The following is a 21,871-nucleotide window of genomic DNA, read 5'->3' on the forward strand; positions in this document are numbered from 1 at the left end:
AGCATGTGTGGTGATGAGGTCGTGTTTCCCGGGAGACTGAATAGCTGGAAGATTGCAGATTAGGATTAAGCACTTCATAAAAACATAGAATCAGAGAACAGTTTGGGTTGAAGGGACCTCCAGAGCTCATTCAGTGCCACCCCTGCCATGAGCAGGGACATCTTCACCAGCTCAGGTTGCTCAGAGCCCCGTCCAGCCTGGCCTGGGATGTCTCCAGGGATGGTTCAGCCACCACCTCTCTGGACAACCTGTTGTTGTGTGTGTATTGAAGGCACAACATGGCAGTCCAAGAATGTCATCCAGCTTGGACAGCATGACAGGTCGTTGGAGTTGAGGCATCAACTCTTGGGTCCTGCAAGTGCTCTGAACCCCTCTGAACAGCATGGCTGTTTCCCAGCAAGAACTGATGGTGATAGGTGACAGATGCCATTTCTGTTCTGAGATTTCCTTCCAGTCCCCAGCTGATACCAAAGAATCCTGCTCCTCTCACCAGATATTATATAAAGATATAAGGGCCATGGGGCAAAGACCCCCCCCTCCCCAATTCTTCCTCTAGCTGGCTAGTGTCAAAATGGTCGTGAAGACCTTTCTACCCCCTTTTCTGGTCCCCATAATTGTCAATCCCAAGGTGCAGCTGGATGGAGCCGACTGCAGCCAGGCGACAAGGGTTAAACTCTCTCCTGGCAGGCAGGGAAGATGCCGTGCGATTTCTCAGAGCCATGTGCACACCGGGAGAGGAAGGCAGGCCCTCGCTAATGTATGCACAGCTTCTGCGAAACTAAAAATAGACGGGATCTGAGGCTGTTCTTCCAGGATTTCACAGGCGCTCACCCAGTTCTTAGCTCCTTCTTCTCAAACGGATAGCAAAACGAAGGTGACAGTCTCAACCCTCGTGCTAAGCTGCCGCGTCGGGAGCTTTGCTCCGGGGATGGCTTTGACCCCTGCAGCACAGATGAGCCGGGGATGTGCTGCTGAACCCATAGTCCCAGGTTTGTGACAGTCCCTTGCAAGGCTGGGGTGGACCTCAGCTTTCCTGATCGGAGATTTGCTGGCCCTGAGGAGCCCCCGTGCTTTGCTCTGCAATGGTGTGTGCCAGGAAGGGGATGCAGCGGTGGGCAGAGCACACTGCAGCTGGCAGCAAACCCACAGCTCTGAGCCTGGCAGCTCTGCAGCGGGCAGGGGCTTTTTTCATACAATCATAGAATAGTTTGGGTTGAAGGGACCTCCAAAGCTCCCCCAGTGGCACCCCTGCCATGAGCAGGGACATCTTCACCAGCTCAGGTTGCTCAGAGCCCCGTCCAGCCTGGCCTGGGATGTCTCCAGGGATGGTTCATCCACCACCTCTCTGGCCAACATGGGACAGGCTCTCACCACCCTCAGGGGCAACAATTACTTCCTCATGTCTGGCCTGAATCTCCTTTGTTCTAGTTCAAAACTATCAACCCCTGTCCTGCCATAACAGACCCTGCTCAAAAGTCTGTCCCATCTTTCTTACTGGCCCCTTTTAAGTCCAGAAAGGCCGCACTAAGGTCTCCCTGGAGCTTCTCTTCTCCAGATGAACACCCCAACTCTCTCAGCCTGTCCTCCCAGCAGAGCTGTTCCAGCCTCGGTTCATTCCTGGGGCTCCTCTGGCCCCTCTCCAGCAGCTCCATGTGTGTCCTGTGCTGAGGACCCAGAGCTGGACCAGCACTGCAGGGGGGTCTCACCAGAGCGGAGCAGAGGGGCAGAATCACCAACCTCAACCTGCTGCCCACGCTCCTTGTGATGCAGCCCAAGATACAATTTACCTTCTGGTCTGCAAGTGCACATTGCCAGCTCATGTCCAATCTTTCACCCCCAGCACCCGAAGTCCTTCTCCTGGGGGCTGCTCTCCATCCCTCCATCCCCAGCCTCAATTGATACTGATGGCTGCCCTGACTCCGGTGCAGGACCTTGTACTTGGCCTTGTTGAACCTCATGAGGTTCACATGGTCCCACTTCTCAACCTTGTCCAGGTCCCTCTGGATGGTATCCCTTCCCTCAGCCCCTTTGTTCCTAGGCAGGGTCCTATCTTCCTAAACTGCTCCTGGCTGGTGTTTTACTGGCGTGCTGTTAAAAAATCTTCTTTTACTGGCAGAGTCTCTCCTGTAACGTTCCTCTTCTCAGCCCTACAAATCCAGCATCCATGGGGGTTTGGAGAGATTTTCTGTATGGAAATGTCTTATCTAGTGATTTCTGGTCCTGCATCAGTGTCAGTGACCTTGATGACCAGAGAGAGGGTAAATAGTGTAAATTCAGTGAATACTATCCTACCAATCATATCAGTTCCCTGATCTCCCAGCAGGAGACGTGACCCCTCTCATCTTCCCGAGCATCCAGAGCCTGGAAATAGGAAATTTATCCATCTGAGGGAGGTGACAAGCTCCCAATCATATTCCTCCTTGGTTCTGGGGCCCACATCAGTTTTCGAGGGTTTAGACCTCAGGCAACCTGCTGTTTCTGTTCAGATCTTTGGACCTGTTACCCCAAACTGGTTTGTTAAATCACTCAGGAAGTAGAAAACCCTTAGAAGAGAAAATCACCACAGTCTGTCTCCATCTCCCAGCTAGTTAAACCTGTCGCTTTCCCCTCCACTCCTCTGCATCCTCCACCAAGGCATCTTGGAGGCTTGAGGAAGTGAAGACGTGTCCCTGTCTTCACTGGCCTCCCAGAGCAATGCAAACTTCTCCTCTCCTGGGACATCCTGTGGCTCTGGTGAGTCCATGTGATGCCAAATCACCTCCCAAGACCATCTGGATTAAGTACTGCAACGTGGCCCTTCCTATAGAAAGGACAAGTTGACTATTCCCATGTGTCCCTGTAGCATCATACCCTTGAACAGAATCATAGAATCATTTTGCTAGGAAAAAACCTCCAAGATCATCAAGACCAACTGTTAACCTCACACCGTCAACTCCACCTCTAATACATGTCCCTACGAACCTCAATACTCACATTTTGGGAGCCCTCAGGCATTTCTCTGGATTTGCCCTCAAATTTCCCTTGCTTGGAGCCAAGACAAGTCAATCGAAAGATTCCGCTTACTTTCAAGGCCTTCGGCTGCATCTGTTCCTGTAGGGATTACTGGACTGGAACCAGTTTTATTTCCAAAAGGAAAGTCCTGACATTAAAACCTATTAGCTTGAACACACTTGAAGCAAAAATTCAGTCTGAGTTCAACTTCTTTCTTTCCGTGTGATGCTATTTAACAGCTTTGATTTAAAACAGAAGGCTTTGCCGGAGGCGATAGCAGTAGGTGTCGGAGTACACTTTAAGTAAATAAGTATGTGCAAAATAGGAAAGGGACTGGGGCTTAAGTATTCATAACTAATTTGGGGGGTGAAATCTATGATAAAAGAGGGCATTTGGTTCAGCACTAGGATGCGAGACCATCCCACATGTGATAGATACTGTGACATGTCTCTGCAGCGCCCGTCACTTTGATACCTTCTGCAGCAGCCCCTGTTACCCTGCCTGCTCCTTTAAGCAGCATGGAGATGCTTCCCACGTTAAAATTGAAAAAAGGGCATTCATACCCTGCTGCTGAAGAGGTATTTGGGTTTTTTTTTCTGTTTTAGGACTCCTCATGAAATAATTGTCAAGTGAAAACATTATTTCTACTTGCATGGGTCGAAACTGTAGTAGCTCCTGCTACAAAGCTATTCTCTGTTATGTTGATTTACTGAGCAAAGATATAGAAATAGGGATTCTTCAACCGGGAACCCCGCAGCCCATGGGGACGCACACAAGGAGAGGCTGCCTGGGCAGAGCTGCTTGCAAATCTGAGGTTGTAATGACTATGCCAATGACACGCTCATGACTGGTTTTGCAAATAAAGAAGAGCTGGCCAGGTTCTGGCTAAGCATGGATATTTCAGTAGCAGCCCAGATTTGTGGAAGTTTGAAAATCAGTGCCAGAAAGTTGGGCTGTTTAGGGCTCGCACTTTTTTATCACAGAATCCCAGGCTGGTTGGGGTTGAAGGGACCTCTGGAGATCCCCCAGTCCAACCCAGCTGCTCGCGCAGGGTCACCAGAACAGATCACACAGGTGGGTCCAGGCGGGTTTGAATGTCTCAGAGAAGGAGACTCCACAACCTCTCGACGTTCGTTTCTCTTCTTCTGATGGTGATCATTCAGTCTGTAAGCCACAGAAAACTACTCTGTGGCCAGGAAAGGAGAACAGTCACAAATATCAGTCACAGATGAGCAACACGGATACAGGCAGCTCAAGCATTTTTGGTGTCTGGAGCTTTAGCTGCAGTGATGCCCTTGCCCCAATTCTCTGCCCCATGCATCTGCTGGAGGTTATGACCCTGGTATCTGCTGGCAGGATGAAGTGCACCCCTACAGCTCTACCATGTGTTACCACACTCCCAAGTATCTGCTGGAACCATCAGTAAAAAAAGGCACTGAACAAAGCCCGTGGACCATGTCCCGGCAGAGGCGATAGAGGTGTATGTCCCATTGGGCTGGCATTGCAACCAAAGCAAGAATTTCAGAGGAGCTGAGGACGTTATTCTGAAATTATCAATCACAGCTCCCTGTTTTGTGTATCAGAGCCCCCAAATTATCAGCCATAAGTCCAATCAGCCTGCAAACACCAATGCTGCAGGAGCTGGATCCTAAAAATCCTGCAGCATCATGATTTTATTGTCTCTCTCTCCAACTATTTCATGGAATTGACTCTTTTCAAGAAGAGGGTGATTTGTAGACTTGGCTTTAAACAGTGAAAATTATCTTGGGCTGAAAATCGTTTCTGAAATGATTGTGGTTAAGTGGTGGAATAGGTTGCTCTGGGAGGTTGTTGAGTACCCATCCTTGGAGATATCCAAAACTCAACTGCACAAGGCCATGGCCAACCTCTTGGAGGGGAGGCTTGTTCCAGAGAACACTAGAGGTCCATTCCAACCTAAATTATTCTCTTACTATATGATGTGAGCCTCCCCAGCGTATGTTTTATGAAATAAATCAGATACCTTTTTTGTGGTTGGTTTATAGTAAAGTCATCCGTGCTTTAAAACAAACTTAAACTATTATTACAGTTTTTCCCACACAGCAGAAGACTGGCACTATTGCTCTTTCTAGTAGATATTTCAGTTGCAAATAGTATTTTGCAAAAAGCAAGACGTCCTAATATAAATGGACGTTCAAGTATCATCCCCTCTCAAGTACAACCATTTAAAGAACAGGGGTTTGAATTCACATGACGACTGGTATTTTCCCAAAGTGGTGGCTATCATGTCCATGAATTAGGGGTATTCAGAATGTTTAACTTGACTTGACCCTTTGGCTTTAAAGGGAACAGATCTCACTCATAGAGAATCTCACTCACAGAGAAGTTTTCAAGCACGGCTAAGGAAATAACGAGCCAACAGGAATGTCTGGATGCTAGAAAATGTGAAAAGAGGTTGATGTAGTAAACTGTGGTACAATTTTACTAAAAAACATTAATATAAGCCAAGTAATCCAATTTTCTCACCTTGATGAAATCACTGTTGTCTCATCTTATTGTGAGTGACTCTTGAGCCTGATCCTGGATCACAGCGATGTGGTGATAGGTGAAAGGTGGATAACGTCTCATATTGGAGTCCCAAGATGATGATAAACTCTGTTTCAAAAGAAAGACGGTGTCCCCTGTGACCTGCTAGTCTATACAACTCATGGATGATGTCATGCCACACGTTTAAGCTTGTTAAGTGTCTCTAAAGCATGGAATAAGCTTGTTTTTTGTTCAGTGACATTCTCCTCCAATAAGCATGACAAGGCACCAAGCAGTTTATTAATTGTTTAGCAGGGGCTGATAGAAACAATTAACTAAATAAGGAGTATTTGTATACTAAAGCACGTTTAGTGGGCAGGAGAGGGCAGAAACCACAAGGCTGAAACACTTGATGAACACCCTTTTTGCCGTGTTTTATTCATTCTTAAGTATAAAACATACAAAGAAATGCCGAAAATGGCGAGATTTCAGAAAGCCCTCAGAATTGCCGTACTGAAAATCAGGGCCCATCAAAATGATGATATGTGGTTTGGATGACCTATGAGGGTGCTGGATTAAAGGGTTTGAGCGTTGCTTGCTTAGTCCTATGAGAAGATTTCAGGTGCCCTTTCTTGCTTTTGAGGTGGCAAGTGACCTTTCCCAGTTTAGCAATGGTCCCCAGCAAGGTTTTGGCCCAAGGTCACTACCAGTGGCATAAATAAGTCCTGCACACTGTTGAGGATTAGCCCAGGGCAGGAATCACTCCCCAGAGGTGGTTTGGATGCAGCTCCTTGTTCTGGAGAAGTTCGATGCCATGGAAGCAGCCAGATGAAGCTGATGTATATCAGCACCTGGATGGGACCCCACAGTTACTACTTCGATACTCAAACTAGGAACGATAATTATCCACCTGTGAATCCTTATTGCTAACTTGCAACATTATAACAACGGGGGAAAAAAAAAATCGCTAGCAAATGTTGATATTGAGCACGTTAATTGCGATGGCAATTCTAAGTTTGATTTTTGATTTTTTTAATAGGCGGCATTTTACTTTCATGCTCCCCTGTTGCTTGAGCGCTGCATCTTCTATTCCTTTTGTATCTGTTAGAATGAAAATAATTCATTAAAATTAAAAAAGCAGGCCAAAGCCACAGCTGGTGTAAATTGCCAGAGCCCTGTGGATGCCAGCTCACTCCAGCTGAGATCTGGCCTGACATAACCTCATTTTAAGGGTACGTTCAGGCAGCCTCCGCTGCAAGCCTTCCAGCCGAGCAGTCACACATGTCCTCATTTCCTCCCTTCCAAGGAGTGGGCTTTTAATCCATGAACACCCTCTAGCACATGAGGATAATGGCCCTTTGCAAGAGTTGGCAGTGGTGTCTGTGGAGGAGATGGCAGGAGGGTGAGCTGTCAGCTGGATAACTTGCCCATTCCACCCCTCTTCTTCCAGGAGCGAGCACCAGGGAGAAGGTTGGTGTGTGCGATGGTGAGGGAGATGGTGTCTATCCATATGGTGTGCGTTGCTACCATGACACTTATCACAGAATCATAGGACAGTTTGAGTTGGAAAGGACCTTCCAAGCTCCCCCAGTGCCACCCCTGCCATGAGCAGGGACATCTTCACCAGCTCAGGTTGCTCAGAGCCCCGTCCAGCCTGGCCTGGGATGTCTCCAGGGATGGTTCATCCACCACCTCTCTGCCCAACCTGGGACAGGCTCTCACCACCATCAGTGTAAACATTTTCTTCCCATGTCTGGCCTGAATCTCCCTCCTTTAGTTTAAAACCATCACCCCTTGTCTTATCACAACAGGCCCTGCTCAAAAGTCTGTCCCAGTCTTTCTCATCGGCCCCTTTTAAATACAGAAAGGCTGCACTAAGGTCTCTCTGGAGCTTCTCTTCTCCAGCTGAACACCCCAACTCTCTCAGCCTGTCCTCCCAGCAGAGCTGTTCCAGCCTCGGATCATTTCTGGGGCTCCTCTGGCCCCTCTCCAGCTGGTCCATGTGTGTCCTGTGCTGAAGACCCAGAGCTGGACATATAACTCCAGGTGGTGTCTCATCGGAGCAGAGCAGAGGGGCAGAATCACCTCCCTTGACCTGCTGCTCACCTAGGAGAGCACCTAGGACATAACCACACTCCTGTAGTGCCATGGCAAAGTAGGTTTATTCAGAGAGAAGCAGAGAAGATTAATGAGATGCTGGGAAGGGTGTTGTTCTTGATGCCCTCCAGGTCTTGATAAATCCTACTCATCCAAAGGGTGCTTCAGGTGTAAGTTGCAATCTACTCAGCAGACTTAATTTTCTCAACTCCTTTTTTCCCTAGAGGTCCGTTTCTGGCTTCTCTAGCATCTTCTCCTATTTTTCAAGCTATGGTTTTCTTCTCTGAAAGCAGTTGTTGGTTGTGCTCAGTCAAAAAGAGTTTCCCAACCTGGAGTTGTTTGGAGTGGTATGAGTATCCCAAACCCTATTTCTTTCCATCTTTCCATAGACCTGTATTAGTAAACTAGGCAATTCAAGACCTGCTCATGGGCACTATCGCTGCTAAATTGTGAGTATAATCACTCGATTGGCCAAGGCTTACTAGCATTATCCCAAGTAATCATAACCTGGGTAGGGTTCAGGACTCCATAGGGGCCAGGGATGGTTACCAAGGCAGAGTATGAAGGCAGCTACTTGGTTTTGGAGGATGAGAGAGTTCATTTCTGTGGTCAGTCTTGGCTCATTTGCCCCAGGAAAAGTGATCAGTCTCCTGTCCTTTGACTATTAGAGATACAACCTGAAATTCCTGACCTTGGTCAGCTTGTGGTTGTGTGGGCCAGGCCATCAGGACTTTTCTTTCCTCAAAACATAGCCCAGGGCCTGTGCTGATGTGCCTTTCTGTGCTCCTGTATCCCTCTTACACACCAGCATCCCTCTTTGTTTCAAACCAGCTTGTTGCCTGAGGCATCCTCCTGCACTTCCTGCTGGTGATATTCGGAGCCACCTCTGTAAATCGAGCAGTGCCAAGGCACAGGCATGATCCTGTAATAGTTCACCCTGTTAAACTGGCAGCCCAGAGTCTCTGACAACTTTGACCAAGGCCAACTAGCATGGACGTAGCCACACGGAGTCGAGTCATGCCAGCTGGCCAAGGACAGAGGCCAGTCTTTGGTCTCCTTTGTTTAATGGTCTAGACAGAGCTTCTGGCTCCATAATCCTGTCTCCTGACATTTCTGCTACGGTCCTTGCTGAGACTGCTGGGCCACATCTGTCATCCACATGAAGCATCCTTTCCCATAGCACTTCACAGAATCACAGAATTTTAGGAATTGGAAGGGACCTGGAAAGCTCATCCAGTGCAATCCCCCCATGGAGCAGGAACACCCAGATGAGGTTACACAGGAAGGTGTCCAGGCGGGTTGGAATGTCTGCAGAGAAGGAGACTCCACAACCTCCCTGGGCAGCCTGGGCCAGGCTCTGACACCCTCACTGGGAAGAAGTTTCTTCTTAAATATAAATGGAACCTCCTGTGTTCCAGTTTGTACCCATTACCCCTTGTCCTACCATTGGTTGTCACCGAGAAGAGCCTGGCTCCATCCTCCTGACACTCCCCCTTTATATATCTGTAAACATTAATGAGGTCACCCCTCAGTCTCCTCCAGCTCCAGAGCCCCAGCTCCCTCAGCCTTTCCTCCCACGGGAGATGCTCCACTCCCTTCAGCATCTTGGTGGCTGCACTGGACTCTCTCCAGCAGTTCCCTGTCCTGCTGGAACTGAGGGGCCACAACTGGACACAATATTCCAGGTGTGGTCTCCCCAGGGCAGAGCAGAGGGGCAGGAGAACCTCTCTGACCTACTGACCACCCCCTTCTAACCCACCCCAGGTACCATTGGCCTTCTTAGGCCACTTAGGGTGGTTTGGTGGTTTGTGTGTTTGTTTGTTTGTTTTTACAGTAGGAGCATCTCCTGGTGGCATCCTCCAGCTCTCTCCATAGATTATTTGGCCACATATCTGGAGCCGATGGCTTTGGCTCCTTAAAAACGTGTTTTGGCGCAGGGACAGCAGTGACTTTGTCCAGGGCAGTTTCTGTGCTACTGTGACATACGTAGTAAATAAGCGTGAGGGTAATTACGCCGAGAGGAATTCTGGGAATGCTGCCAGAACAGAGGGGACAGCCAATCCTTTGTGCATTTAAAGAAAATCGCCCCGAATCCCCCGTCCCAATCCCAAATTAGTTCTAGCTCTTGAAGCCATGATGGGGCTTGGAACTAAAAATACGAGCGTACACACAAATACACACACTCATATATAAAAATAGCCAGCATTCAAAAAATAAAAAGCCTGAAGTTAGACTCCTGTATCCAAAATTAAGCTCTTAAATAAATAAATTAGCCCGATTTTCAAAAGCACAGGGTGGTGAATGGCTTTCACTGACATAAGAGGAAGCATCGTGTTGCTAAAGATTGAAGATCAGGCCTGAGTATGGATTTGAAAGTCTAATTATAGAATCCTGTTTGCTACCAGCTTGACCGAGAACAACGAATTTCAAGTGAAATGACATTGATTTTTTTCTTTTCTACACTTTGTCTACACTTAACCAGTGTTAGTAAAAGTAGGAAAAATCCCTCAAACAAGTAAATAAAATATCCCAAAGAAGAAGCTGCTTACAACAGCGCTATACATTCATGTTTGGATACAAGATCAAGCATTGCAAATGTTGTAGCTGGGTGAAAGTTAATATTGATTAATTAGACAGGTGTTTATTAGTTGTTGAAAACCTACCAGGTAGAAACACAGCTTTTCCCAATTCCTCTCCTGCCTTCCCTATTAAAATCTCCCAATCAACTGGCATCAAGGAGGAATGGGTTTTCACTCCTCCATTTCCCCTCTTTGTCAGATTTGGGTCTGAAGGATGCTAAGGAGAGAGCACCACATTCTTTCATGGACCAAAAAGTGAGTACAGAGGGAAGTTCATTTACCTTCTGCTCCACATGGTCCTCGGAAGCTGTTTTGCTTGCGTGCTGTTTGTTTGGGAGTCTGTGACATTTTGCTGGCCAAAGGGATTCCCAAGGTCACCGTCCCATGTGGCAGCTGGATCAGGGATCAGATTTGTCCTGCTGGGTCTCCCAGTACAGATGAGATTGGGCAGGACTGGGTTTTATGGTATCAAGAAGTAGGTGCACCATGGATGGAGGACCATCAGCTGGCTCTTCACTTGCGGGTTTGTGATGTGGCCTTTAGAGGCTGGGGACAGCACTAAAAGATCTGGGTTATCTGCCAGAAGACCTTGGGAGAGCCCTCTTAGTGCTCCGTGACTCAGTTTCCCCATCTATGAAAGTGCCACAATACACAAGTTGACCTTTGCAAAAGCCTCAACAGCCAAGAGAATCTGGGGCTGCTGTCATTACCATTGTTCTGCTGTTGATGGAGACAGGAGGAGGCAATAATTAATCCAAAGCATTTTTATGTCTTTTTAAGTGTGCTGCCTCCATGAATAGCTTGAAACCTTCATGTTTAAACTGTGTGGATGGTGGTGAATTCCTAGAGATCAAGGAGAAATCATCGCAGGACGTGGTGTCCCTTCTGTTAGTTCCTTCTGAATCTCTTTTAGTGATTGAATGTTGTTATTACAGTGTGGTTGTACCAACTGGGGGGGCTTGGAAAATAAATATGGCTTTAAAAATAAGCAAAACCTGGAAACAGGTGGTGGGGACAGCAATGTGGAAGAGCAGAGGTCTAGCAAATGTGAGCTGTGAGAAGGGACTGAAAGAAATATGGTGGGTATTTTTAGTCTGAAGAAAAGAAGGGTTTATAGGGTAACTATGGGCAAACAGGTAAAGAACTGCTGTAGGGTGAAAAGGAATAAATTCTTCTCCTTGTCCATGGATGGGATGAGGATGAATTAGTGACTCAACCTTCAGAAGAGGACTTTAGGTTTCAGGAATGAGCAGGACCAGGAGCTAAGGGGAGACCGTGCAAGACTACAGGACAGATTTGGTGAATAAGAGTTTGGCAGAGGTGATGCTGTCTTGTCTTTCCCCATGGGCAGCACTTTATGGGCACCACCACCTTGTTTTTTGGTGATATTATGAAAACCAGTTGCATGCTCCTTTTCATGGCTTTCTCCATGAGCCATTACAACTCGCTCTGCCCAACTTTGCCTTTCCGGCTAAACTACATTTACTTGATTTGTTGCACGCGTGAAGGGAAGGCAGGATCCCTGTGTCATGCTGCAGTTTCTGGGTTTGGATCTTCCAGGGACATGAAGAGTACGTGGGCATGTTGGGGAGTGGGAGGAGAACTGGTGTCCATGGGACAGCAGGTGGTCCAGGGGCATTTCCAGCCCACTGGGGCTCTGCTGGGGATGTCACACCAGTGTCACCAGTGTCAGATGTGACTGGCGTGGCGTTTTCTCGAGTGTCGAGCCCCATCTGGTGGCTTTCCTGCATTATTGTTTTTTTGGTGTGTCCTTGCGTCTGCTTTCGGGATTTTTCTTCTGTGCTTGCAAACGGTGAACGAGAAGGACAAGGTGCTTAAAAAAGGGCAAGGTTTGCAGAGCTACCTCTGCTTCTCTCCTAGGTCCCTGTCTTTGGGTGTAACTTGGAGATATAGAGGCTGTCGAGGCTCATGTCCTTTCCTCCTGCTCTTTCTTGCTGTGTGATCTCGCTCCAAATGGCAAGGAATGACCTAATCGTTTTGGCGAAACCCCCGTTTGTGCTGTGAACCCCTCCCAGAGCCTCCAGAAGTCACTTTGTCCCACCGTCATGCTGCCATCCGAGCTGGGACAGGCGAATGGTTCGGGAGGGGACGTTTCTCTCCATTGACCAGCTCAGTTGACCGACTTCATGGTCGGTGTTAAATGAAATTATTCCCATCCCGAATTTCAGTGCTCAGGATGAGAGGGAAAAAAACACAATATTAGATCATTAATATCAGCAAGCATTAGAAAGGACCTTGTTAGGAGATGCTTCTTGTCTTAAATGCCATGAGTCGTGTGACATCTGGGCATCTTGTGCTACCCAGACTTGATCAGCTCCATTTACAAAGGTTGGACAAATGTTCCCTGAAAATAAGTTGTGTCCCATGGTGAGGTTTACAGGTCTCCTTGTATGCGTGAGATGGAAACAGATGATAGAGCAGTACCTGTCCACCATGCATGAGGTACCTCCCTCTCGTCCAACATTGCATGAAGTCTCAATAGCTAACCAAGCTGTGGCATTTTGCATTTGTGGGTCATACATGTGCTGAAGGTGAAGGTGATGTTTCATTGCTCCACCTGCGATGAAATGGGGTCAAGTCTCTGGGGTCTGTGAGGGAAGCTCCTTACTAGAGTGCTGAAGGGGCTTAAATGATGTGTCAAGCCACCGCCAAGTGTCATGGCCAACATTTGTCAAGTGGTGTCTACTTTTCTCATCCTGAGAACAAAGTGAGAGAGTTGTTTTCTCATGCAAATGTTTCATGAGCATTTCCTATGCCCATGCTTCACAGCTCTGGGGCCCCCAACAGAAGAAGGACATGGACCTTTTGGAGTGTGTCCAGAGGAGGATCCCAAAGATGATCAGAGGGCTGGAGCATCTCTCCTATGAAGAGAGGCTGACAGAGTTGGGGGGGTTTAGCCTGGAGAAGAGAAGGCTCCAGGGAGACCTTAGGGCAGCCTTCCAGTACCTAAAAGGGGCCAATAAGAAAGCTGGAGAGGGACTTTTTACAAGAGCATGTAGTGACAGGACAAGGGGTGATGGCTTTAAACTGACAGAGGGGAGATTTAGATAAGGTATAAGGAAGAAATTCTTCCCCATGAGAGTGGTGAGACACTGGAACAGGTTCCCCAGGGAGGTGGTGGATGCCCCATCACTGGAAGTGTTCAAGGACATGTTGGACTTGGCTTTGAGCAACCTGGGCTTGTGGAAGGTGTCCCTGCCATGTTAGGGGGGTTGGAACTACACGATAAGGTCCCTTCCAAGCCAAACCATTCTATGATTCTATGGTTTGGTTGGGGCAAGCAAAAGATTTCCCACTCCCACCACACAAAATGTATCTGTGTAGACAGTCCAGAATCCACTTCACCCAGACGACATCCTTCTACCCATGCATCTGTCCCACAGCCCTTTCCCCTTCAGGTTTTGACGCCTGCCTAAATCTCACGCTCAGCTTTTCCTCCTGTTCCCTGCAGGTATATCCGAACTATGTACCTGGGGATCCAGAGCCAGAGGCGGAAGGAACACCAGCGGCGTTTCTACTGGGCTATGATGTACGAATATGCAGACGTAAATATGTTGCGCCTCCTGGAGACTTTCCTCGAGAGCGCCCCTCAACTGGTGCTACAGCTCTGCATAATGATCCAAAAGAACCGTGCAGAAACATTACCATGTAAGTGACCCCCTCGTGTCCCCCTCCCCATCCTCCCGGACTCCCCACTCTGGTCCCACCTGAGCTGCCTATGGATCTTTGGCTAAATCCTCCGCCCTACGCAACCTGGTGTGCAAGGGGCTGCCACTTGGGACAAATCTCATTCCAGCTCCGCGCTGCATTCGCTGGGTAAAATTTCTGCTCGTTCTGCTGAGAAATAAAATAAAATAAAATAAAATAAAATAAAATAAAATAAAATAAAATAAAATAAAATAAAATAAAATAAAATAAAATAAAATAAAATAAAATAAAATAAAATAAAATAAAATAAAATAAAATAAAATAAAATAATAATGGAAATATGAGATTCAGCTCTTCCACACCCAGTCCAGACTAAAGAAATGATGATGTTGTCAGGAGAAGGCAGGTGGTCAGTGCTATGGCGAGTGTCACCATTTGTTTGCTGCCCGGCCCTGGGCAAACACAATCATTCCCTGCCTCAGTTTCCCTCCTTACATAAGTAAGATGATACCGTTGGCCAAATTTGAATTTGTGTTGTGAGGGCAAACGGTTCAATGCCTGTGCAATGCTCTGATGGTATGAAGTGTAGTGTAAGGGGTATTTTTAGTAGCTAAATGCTGTAGAACCTTTTCTGAAGAGTGCCCAGAAATTAAGGTTTAGTCATTGGTACTACATCCAAGAAAAAAAGAGGAGAGAAGGCAGCAGAGGGGATTGTGTAGGGACAGAGATGTTGTAGTGCAGGTAGCATTGCAAAGGTAAATAGATGAGCAGAGGCTTGGAAGCAACCACAGATATGAGTTTTCCAGTTCTGATGCCCTTTGGTGAAGCGACGTCCTGAGCACGGGGCATCCACCCCAGTGAACAGGCAGATGTCCCTGTCCCAGCCCTGGGGGGAGCAGCTCTACCAGCCCATGCCCATGGGAATGCTGCCTGCCAGCTGTCACCGGTTCAAGGGACAGTTGTCCTTTCCAAGGACCAACAGCAGTATCAGTTGATGACCTTCTGGGTTATTCAGCTCCTGTTCTATACACACACCAATGATGACACACGGCTTCCCAAAACCAGCCTGTTTGTGGCTCGCCATTTCTGGCAGACCTGCAGAGTTTCTTGGAGCTGGGATTGGAACCGGGCAGCTCTTCGGGGTTAGATTTAGCTGGCTAGACCAAGGTCACCACTATCACAGTATCACAGTATCACAGTATGTTTGGGATTGGAAGGGACCTCAAAAGATCATCTAGTCCAATCCCCCTGCTATCTAGAGCATCAGTAAGTCAGACTGCTCTCCCATCCTTCATTCTTTAAGCAAGTCCGTCACAGTTGTTTATAGAGGCGTCCCTTCTCCTTTTTATGCAGTCTTTTACTGAAACCTCTCATTAAAAGCTCTCCAGGCCTCCAAAGTGCTGACATGATGAACACGCTTTTCTACAACCCCTCCTAGAACTGCTCGCATTTGCCAGCACCCTTTTCCTGCTGCTTCCAACACTATTAACCCTACTAAAAATGTATAAATCATAACCTAAGAGGCTTGCAGATGGCTGGACTCACTGCAGAAAGCACTGGGTGAAGTTCACCGGCGTCTGCTGTGCTGCAAGTCGGCCAACGCGGGCGAATAATCCCTTTAGGCTTCCAAATCTGCAGCTCTTTCAGTTTACCACTTCCAGGCGTGGCTGCCTAATCCACCGAACAAGCTGCATCATTTTCCAGTCCTCCCCCCCTCCACTTCTTCAGCTATGCAGTTCCTCTGTTCCTCCACCACACCGAGCAAGCCGCTCTCTCTTGCAAGGCAAGGCGCTCTCTCTTCCGAGGCGATGCACGTCCCCGCCTGCCTCCTCGAGCCCTGGAGGGCTCTTTGCCTGCCACGCTCCAGCAGCCGAGCTCTTGGGGTCCCCAGTGCACCCTCTTCACCCCGCTGCCTGTGCCAGGGATGCGGTCGCGCATCTCGGGATACGAGCAGCGGAGATTGCTCAGCGCTCCTGGCTCAGGCGCAAGGTTTCCTAGAGCTGGGTTCAGTGCCCGTGTCTTCCTCCTCCTCCTCCTCCTCCTCGCGGCCAGTGCGTAATTATGTAAAAGGAAATTAAATGCTGAGGGGAGCCATTATGAGAGGCAGCATCAGAGATTTCCCTTAAAGCAGTCAGAAAGCAAAGGAGGATGGATATTGTTAGGAAGGCAGTGTGTTTAAAAATCAAATCAAGTCTCTGCTGGTGCATCATGTGTATGTGAGCGTGTTTTGTCACAGGAAGAGGCCAGTTTTGCCTCTAAGCAGGGACATGCTCGGCTGCATCACTGAGAGATGCACACTGGCAAAACAGCCCACAGCAGGGCTTATAAACCCCGTTACAGCCCACGCTAAGATGTCCAGACTCCAGCTATTTCCACAGGGTTTACACAGTCTCTTACTGATTCATAGAGTGCTGGGACAAGGTCAATTTACCATTTTATATGGCTCTTCCAAACCCCAGTCCTCTTAAAACTGCGATGCCAAGCCCAGTGCAGAAAGCCAAACCACACTCCAGTCTTCTCCACACGGGTCAGCTAATGTCTCCATCTCCTATTTAAGGAACTTTAGAAAGGGAGTTACTTGAATGCCTACCAGGAAGTTTTGCTTTTATTCTCCTAGTTCCCGTGTTAAGGCAGCTGTTGAGGAAAGAAGAGTGAATATACTGGAGGTCTTTACTCAAAACCAGAGTATCAATGCTCTGGAGCACAGTGACAAAAAGGGCTGATCTTCTCTGTGGTGGCTGAGGAGCACTGCAAGAACTAGCAGGAGGGGATGCAATCAAGCTAACGCTTTATTTCCTGCTTTCTGTATATGTTGGGTGGGTAGAAGAAAGACAAGCCTCACCAGGCTTTGCAAGAATCATTCCACCCTCTTTGAAAGGGTTGGGTGGGACCTGTGTTTATTGCTTCTTCAGCTCTCAAAGAACAGAGCAGGGTCACTAATGGGACCCTGCTCATGCAGAAGTTAGTGCCTCCTGCATGGTGTGACACCAACAGCAGCAGAAGTGCTGGGGATGGAATTTGAGGACAAGTCAATAAAGCTTGGGACAACACCTCTGAGATTTCACAAAGGTCAGGATTGGTTTCTTCAACATATCCCTAGCACAATGCAGATCCCAGCTTCACTGCTGTCACCCGATGACTCGGGAAGAGCAGAAAATAGCATGGAGACAAAAGAAGTGAAGAACTCGGTGTACTCTGTTGGGTGAGCAGATCTGACCTGGAAGGTGCACACCGAGAGCCTGAGCTGGAGGACTTTGTGCTGCGGCTGCTGGGACAAATGGGTCGTCATCAGCTCCTGAATATGCATATGGAAGGAGCTGGTGTTGGTATGCAGGACCTTAGCGAGTGATTCACCCCCTCCAGCCATAGCTGTCTGGGTCGGAAACAGAGTCAACAGAGGGTGAGGGAGGAAGGATGCCTCCAAAACATGGATCAGCCTGTACCCAAAGCAGCTGAAGGAGGTGAGATGAGATGCTCCATAAATCTAGACAGAAGCCAGGTCATGCAATCAGACCTCCCCTTAGAATCATAGAATAGTTTGGGTTTGAAGGGACCTTCAACATTCATCCAGTGGCACCCCTGCCATGAGCAGAGACATCTTCACCAGCTCAGGTTGCTCAGAGCCCCGTCCAGCCTGGCCTGGGATGTCTCCAGGGATGGTTCATCCACCACCTCTCTGGCCAACCTGGGACAGGCTCTCACCACCCTCAGGGGCAACAATTACTTCCTCGTGTCTGGCCTGAATCTCCCCTCCTTTAATTTAAAACCATCACCCCTTGTCCTTTCACAAGAGGCCCTGATCAAAAGTCTGTCCCCATCTTTCTTATGGGCCCCTTTTAAGTGCAGAAAGGTCTCCCTGGAGCCTTGTCTTCTCCAGGCTGAACAACCTGAAGGTGATGGGACTTTGAAGAGGATGCAGCCCTGTCTCTTGCTCACCGTAACTGTCCCTGAGATTTTGGAGAGGACGGGATGAAAGGGTGGCCATCGCTTTCAGATTCCTGGAGAGCAACGGCCAGAACACTTCCCCGATTTAAATAACATGGTGTATTTCCAGTGGGAAACATAATATTAACTAAAACAAAAACAACAAAAAAGAGCAGGAACCCAGATCTTCATTTCATAATCACTCCTAGCAGATAATCCACCTCTCTTCTTGCAAAATAAACCATCCTTAACCCACTTCACCCTGCAGAGACAACTATTCCTCTGCACTGAATGGATAGGTGCCCATATAACCAGCTTAAAGAGACACCCAACTTCTAGGCAGTTAGTGAGATGACAGGGATTCCAGTTTTTAAGCATAAATCTCATCTTACAGAAGCTTCCTTTTACTTATTTTTTTTCATGTGGCTGCTTAATGAGATTTATCTGAACCTCTAACATCCTTCCACTCACGTCACGAGGACTTTACGTAGTGTTTTTGCTGGGAATTTGTCTGTGTGAGGCTGCAGTTTTCAGCGCGGGGTTTCCCCCATAAAAAGGACTGTCTATCCACCGATGCTGTGCCCATCTCCTCTATAACCCTGCCGTTAATCTGGAAGAGATTTGTGGCGTAAGCTTTTGTGGCATAAACCTTTGCAAAGTCTGGTTGAAACCTCTGGGATTTTGCGAGGTGTCCGCACTCTCTGCAGCCGGCAATAAGTAGTCTGAAGCTGCTCGGATATATAAGAAAAAGCAATATTAGGTTCAGTTTTTCTCTTTTAAGCAGAGTGATACAAGCTGTGCACTAAAGGAGTTTTTAGACATCTCAGCTAGAGATGTGTGTGGGCTAAAGGGTTATCTTGGAGTTCGCAAAGGATGTAGCCAAATTTTGTTGCCCGTCCCAAAGCAAAGTCTTATTTGTTTCATCATGTCCTCACTCTTTCTGTACTATGTCTAGAGGCCATTTATGGTCAGGGCCAGTCCTTTTGTGCAAGATGCTTTTCGCTGTCATTTAGTTTAGAAGAATTAATGGGTCTTTGTGGGCTATGGGAGGACAAGCAGCAGGGGTGGGTCAACCATTGTCCTCACTGCCCAGAGAAGGAATTCCCCGTTGAGTTGAATGGGTTTGGGATGAGAGAACCTCAAGTTAAACAGTCCTTCGTCTGAGTAAGGTGTTTCCTCTGTGGGTGATAACGAGTTAAATCTAATGTGGAGATAAATTTCTCAGATAATTTTCACCTGATGGCAGGCTGATGGTTAACCAATAATATGCTGTGAATAATGGATATGCTGCGAACCACATACAGTCTGAAATGTCATGTTAGATATATTCATAGGGTAGGAAATGTCCCAAGACACCATGACTTGTTGAGGAATGGTTTGAGATCTAAAAACAAGGCCATATCTAAAGGACAACAAATGAATGGGTTGCTTTTTACTCAGTCCCCTTTCCATTCAGGCACCAAAGATCAAAGTAACCTTCTCAGCTGGGGCAACCAGGTTAGAAAGGGAGCCTTCAGCTCAAGGGTGTGTTTTTCAGAAGTGATCAAAACTGTGCTGAATGTCACTAAGGAGGCTAAAACTCCCATGTCTCCACAGAAAGTGAAAGACATTAATTAAATATGAAAGCTCATCCTGCAGGTAACACTGCCAACCTTGAAGGAGCACTAGAAGACGGTGCAAGATCCTTCAAGCTGTCCTGAGCCGAGCAGGTACATCCATCAGAGAGCCCAGCAGAAATGGAGTGCTGGGATGCAAGTGGAAGAGGCACTGGCAATGGGCAGCCATTGTCACCACTGTTACCCCGTTAGCATGGGCCTGACATGGTTTTGGCTTGGACCAGCTAACTCTGAGCCAAACAAGCCCCAAGGACTCCTCAGGAGTAAACACAGACCAGGGACCATTCCCAACAGGCTGTTGGATGTGGCCACCTTTGGATGGCAAGAGATCATAGAATAATTTCAGTTGGAAGAAAACCTCAAGATTATCGAGTCCAACCATAACCTAACTCTAGCACTAAACCATGTCCCTAAGAACCTCGTCTATGCACCTTTTAAACCCCTCCAGGGATGGTGACTCCATCACTTCCCTGGGCAGCCTGTTCCAATGCCTGACAACCCTTTCCATGAGTAATTTTTTCCTAATATCCAGTTTGATGGGGTGTGGGTGGTGCCTGGGTGTGCGTGCTGGCCCCAGGGCTGGAGAACAATCCCTGCAAATACTCGGTTCTCAGTAGAGATGCAGCCGCAGAGGACTATGGGTGGGAAATGCCATGTTGGATGTAAGGATATGTGTAAGGGGAAAGTGCTTGTTGTGGGGTGCTGCTGCCTGTTTTCTGCAGATTTCTTTCAGTTTGGGTGTAATTAAAAATAGACATTCCAACAATGCTGAAACATGAATCCAAAACCCCAGATTCAAATCTCTGTGGCATCATTTACAGAAAGTTGTCCCTGTTTGTGCAGAGTCCCATAACCAGAGTTACCAATTCTAAATAAGACATGGTTCACCCTTTCTATACAGACATCAGATTCCAGAGGGCTCAGTACAAAACAGACCACCATGTCATCTGCATCCTCTGTTTGGTTGAGACACTGGTGCAGGCCTAAGCGAAGTCCTTTTCCTCCAGCAGTAGAATTCCTCCTCCCTTTTCTGACCACTGTATTTTTCCTTACATACAGCAAGATAACTGCAATGTATGTCTAAGAAAGTCTTTGCCTCATAGGGTTGTCAGTAACAGGAGATGCGGTGGGTAAAAGGTCTACCAGAGTCACATTCTGGGCTTTGGTTTGGGCTGTGAGACAGATCATAAAGAAAAAAGATGCTAAAATTTTGCCCATGGGGTTTAAGACATATTCTTGCTCCGTCTTGTGACATTCCTTGCGGAATAAAATAAACGGGAAGCACCTATCATCCAGCCCTGGTTCCCTGTGACAGAAGAGGCATAAAATCATAGAATCAAGTGTAGAATGTCCTGAGTTGGAAGGACCCACAAGAATCATCGAGTCCAACTCCTGTTCCTCCACAGGACACCCCACAGGTCACACCGTGTGTCTGCGGACATTGTCCAGTCTCTTCTTGAACACTGTCAGGTTGGGGCCGTGACACCTCCCTGGGGAGCCTGTTCAGTGTCCAGCACCTCTGGGTGAAGAACCTTTTCCTCATGTCCAACCTGAACCTCCCCTGGCACATCTTCCTGCCATTCCCTTGGGCTCTATTGTGGGTCACCAGAGAGAAGAGATCGGCGCCTACTCTTCCTTTCTGCATAAACAGAACAACAGTTGCTCGTTGCCATGTGGGCAAGGGACCTCACCAGTTGTGCACTTGCTGAAGGGGCTTGGCAGAGAGGAACCGGCGTAACCTGTGTTAAAAGTCTGTCCTGATTCAACCACAGTTTCCCTTTAAATGTTCATCAGCAGACCGAGGAGGCACCTCACAAAATGCCCAGAGAGCTCCAGACACATAAGCAGTTCTCCCAGAGTCCACTCATATGACTCAAGCACTTTGCCAGACTGGGGCATATGGCTCCATTCCTGCCATCCCCTCCTTCTCGCCAAAGCCAGATGACAGATAGCAATTTGGTGCCCTGCTTGAGGCGAGTCGCTGATCCCCGGCCAGTTCCCAGCAGCGTCAAAAAGCCATCTCCACAGTTGGCAGTGGGAACCGAGGACGTCTTGCCCTGGCGTGCTGAGAGCAGGCCAAGCCTGAGGCACGCTGGCAGCGAGCGGCACGGGGAAGGCTTGCCCGATCATCAACCATATTGTCCCAGCGCGGTGGGGAAGGACTGGGCCCAGCAGCCTTTGAAACCAGTGACAGCTTTCTAAATTCCAATAGGCTTTGGAGCAAACCCAAAGAGAGATGTCATCCCTTAGCCCATCCCCACCTGCAGTTTCTCCATCCACCACCTTGCCGTAGCTCTTGTTATTTTGGGGTGCTGATAAAAAAAACCTTCTGTTCCATACCACGTGCCACCGTCACACATATGACATGGCACAGCCAATAAAGATGAGTCACCATTCACGGGACAGCACTGGCAGGTAGCCAGTGCTGCCAATTTTAGGCTTTTTGTAAGGCTGTGGCAATCATTTGGAGGGTTACATCATCAGAGCACT

At 47.9% G+C, this 21,871-nt stretch overlaps 1 protein-coding gene across 1 annotated transcript in view; it reads left to right on the plus strand.

Annotated features, from left to right (window-relative positions):
- Positions 1–21,871, plus strand: part of XKR6 (XK related 6) — a gene marked incomplete at its 5' end in the record, with an annotated part of 208,174 nt that overhangs the window by 168,118 nt on the left and 18,185 nt on the right. Inside the window, one exon of the mRNA XM_082049866.1 lies at positions 13,645–13,841. Coding sequence (XP_081905992.1) covers positions 13,645–13,841 — 197 coding nt within the window. The remainder of the gene's footprint in view (positions 1–13,644; positions 13,842–21,871) is intronic.

Source organism: Streptopelia decaocto, assembly GCF_964273445.1.
Source record: "Streptopelia decaocto genome assembly, chromosome: 3".
NCBI lineage: Eukaryota > Metazoa > Chordata > Aves > Columbiformes > Columbidae > Streptopelia > Streptopelia decaocto.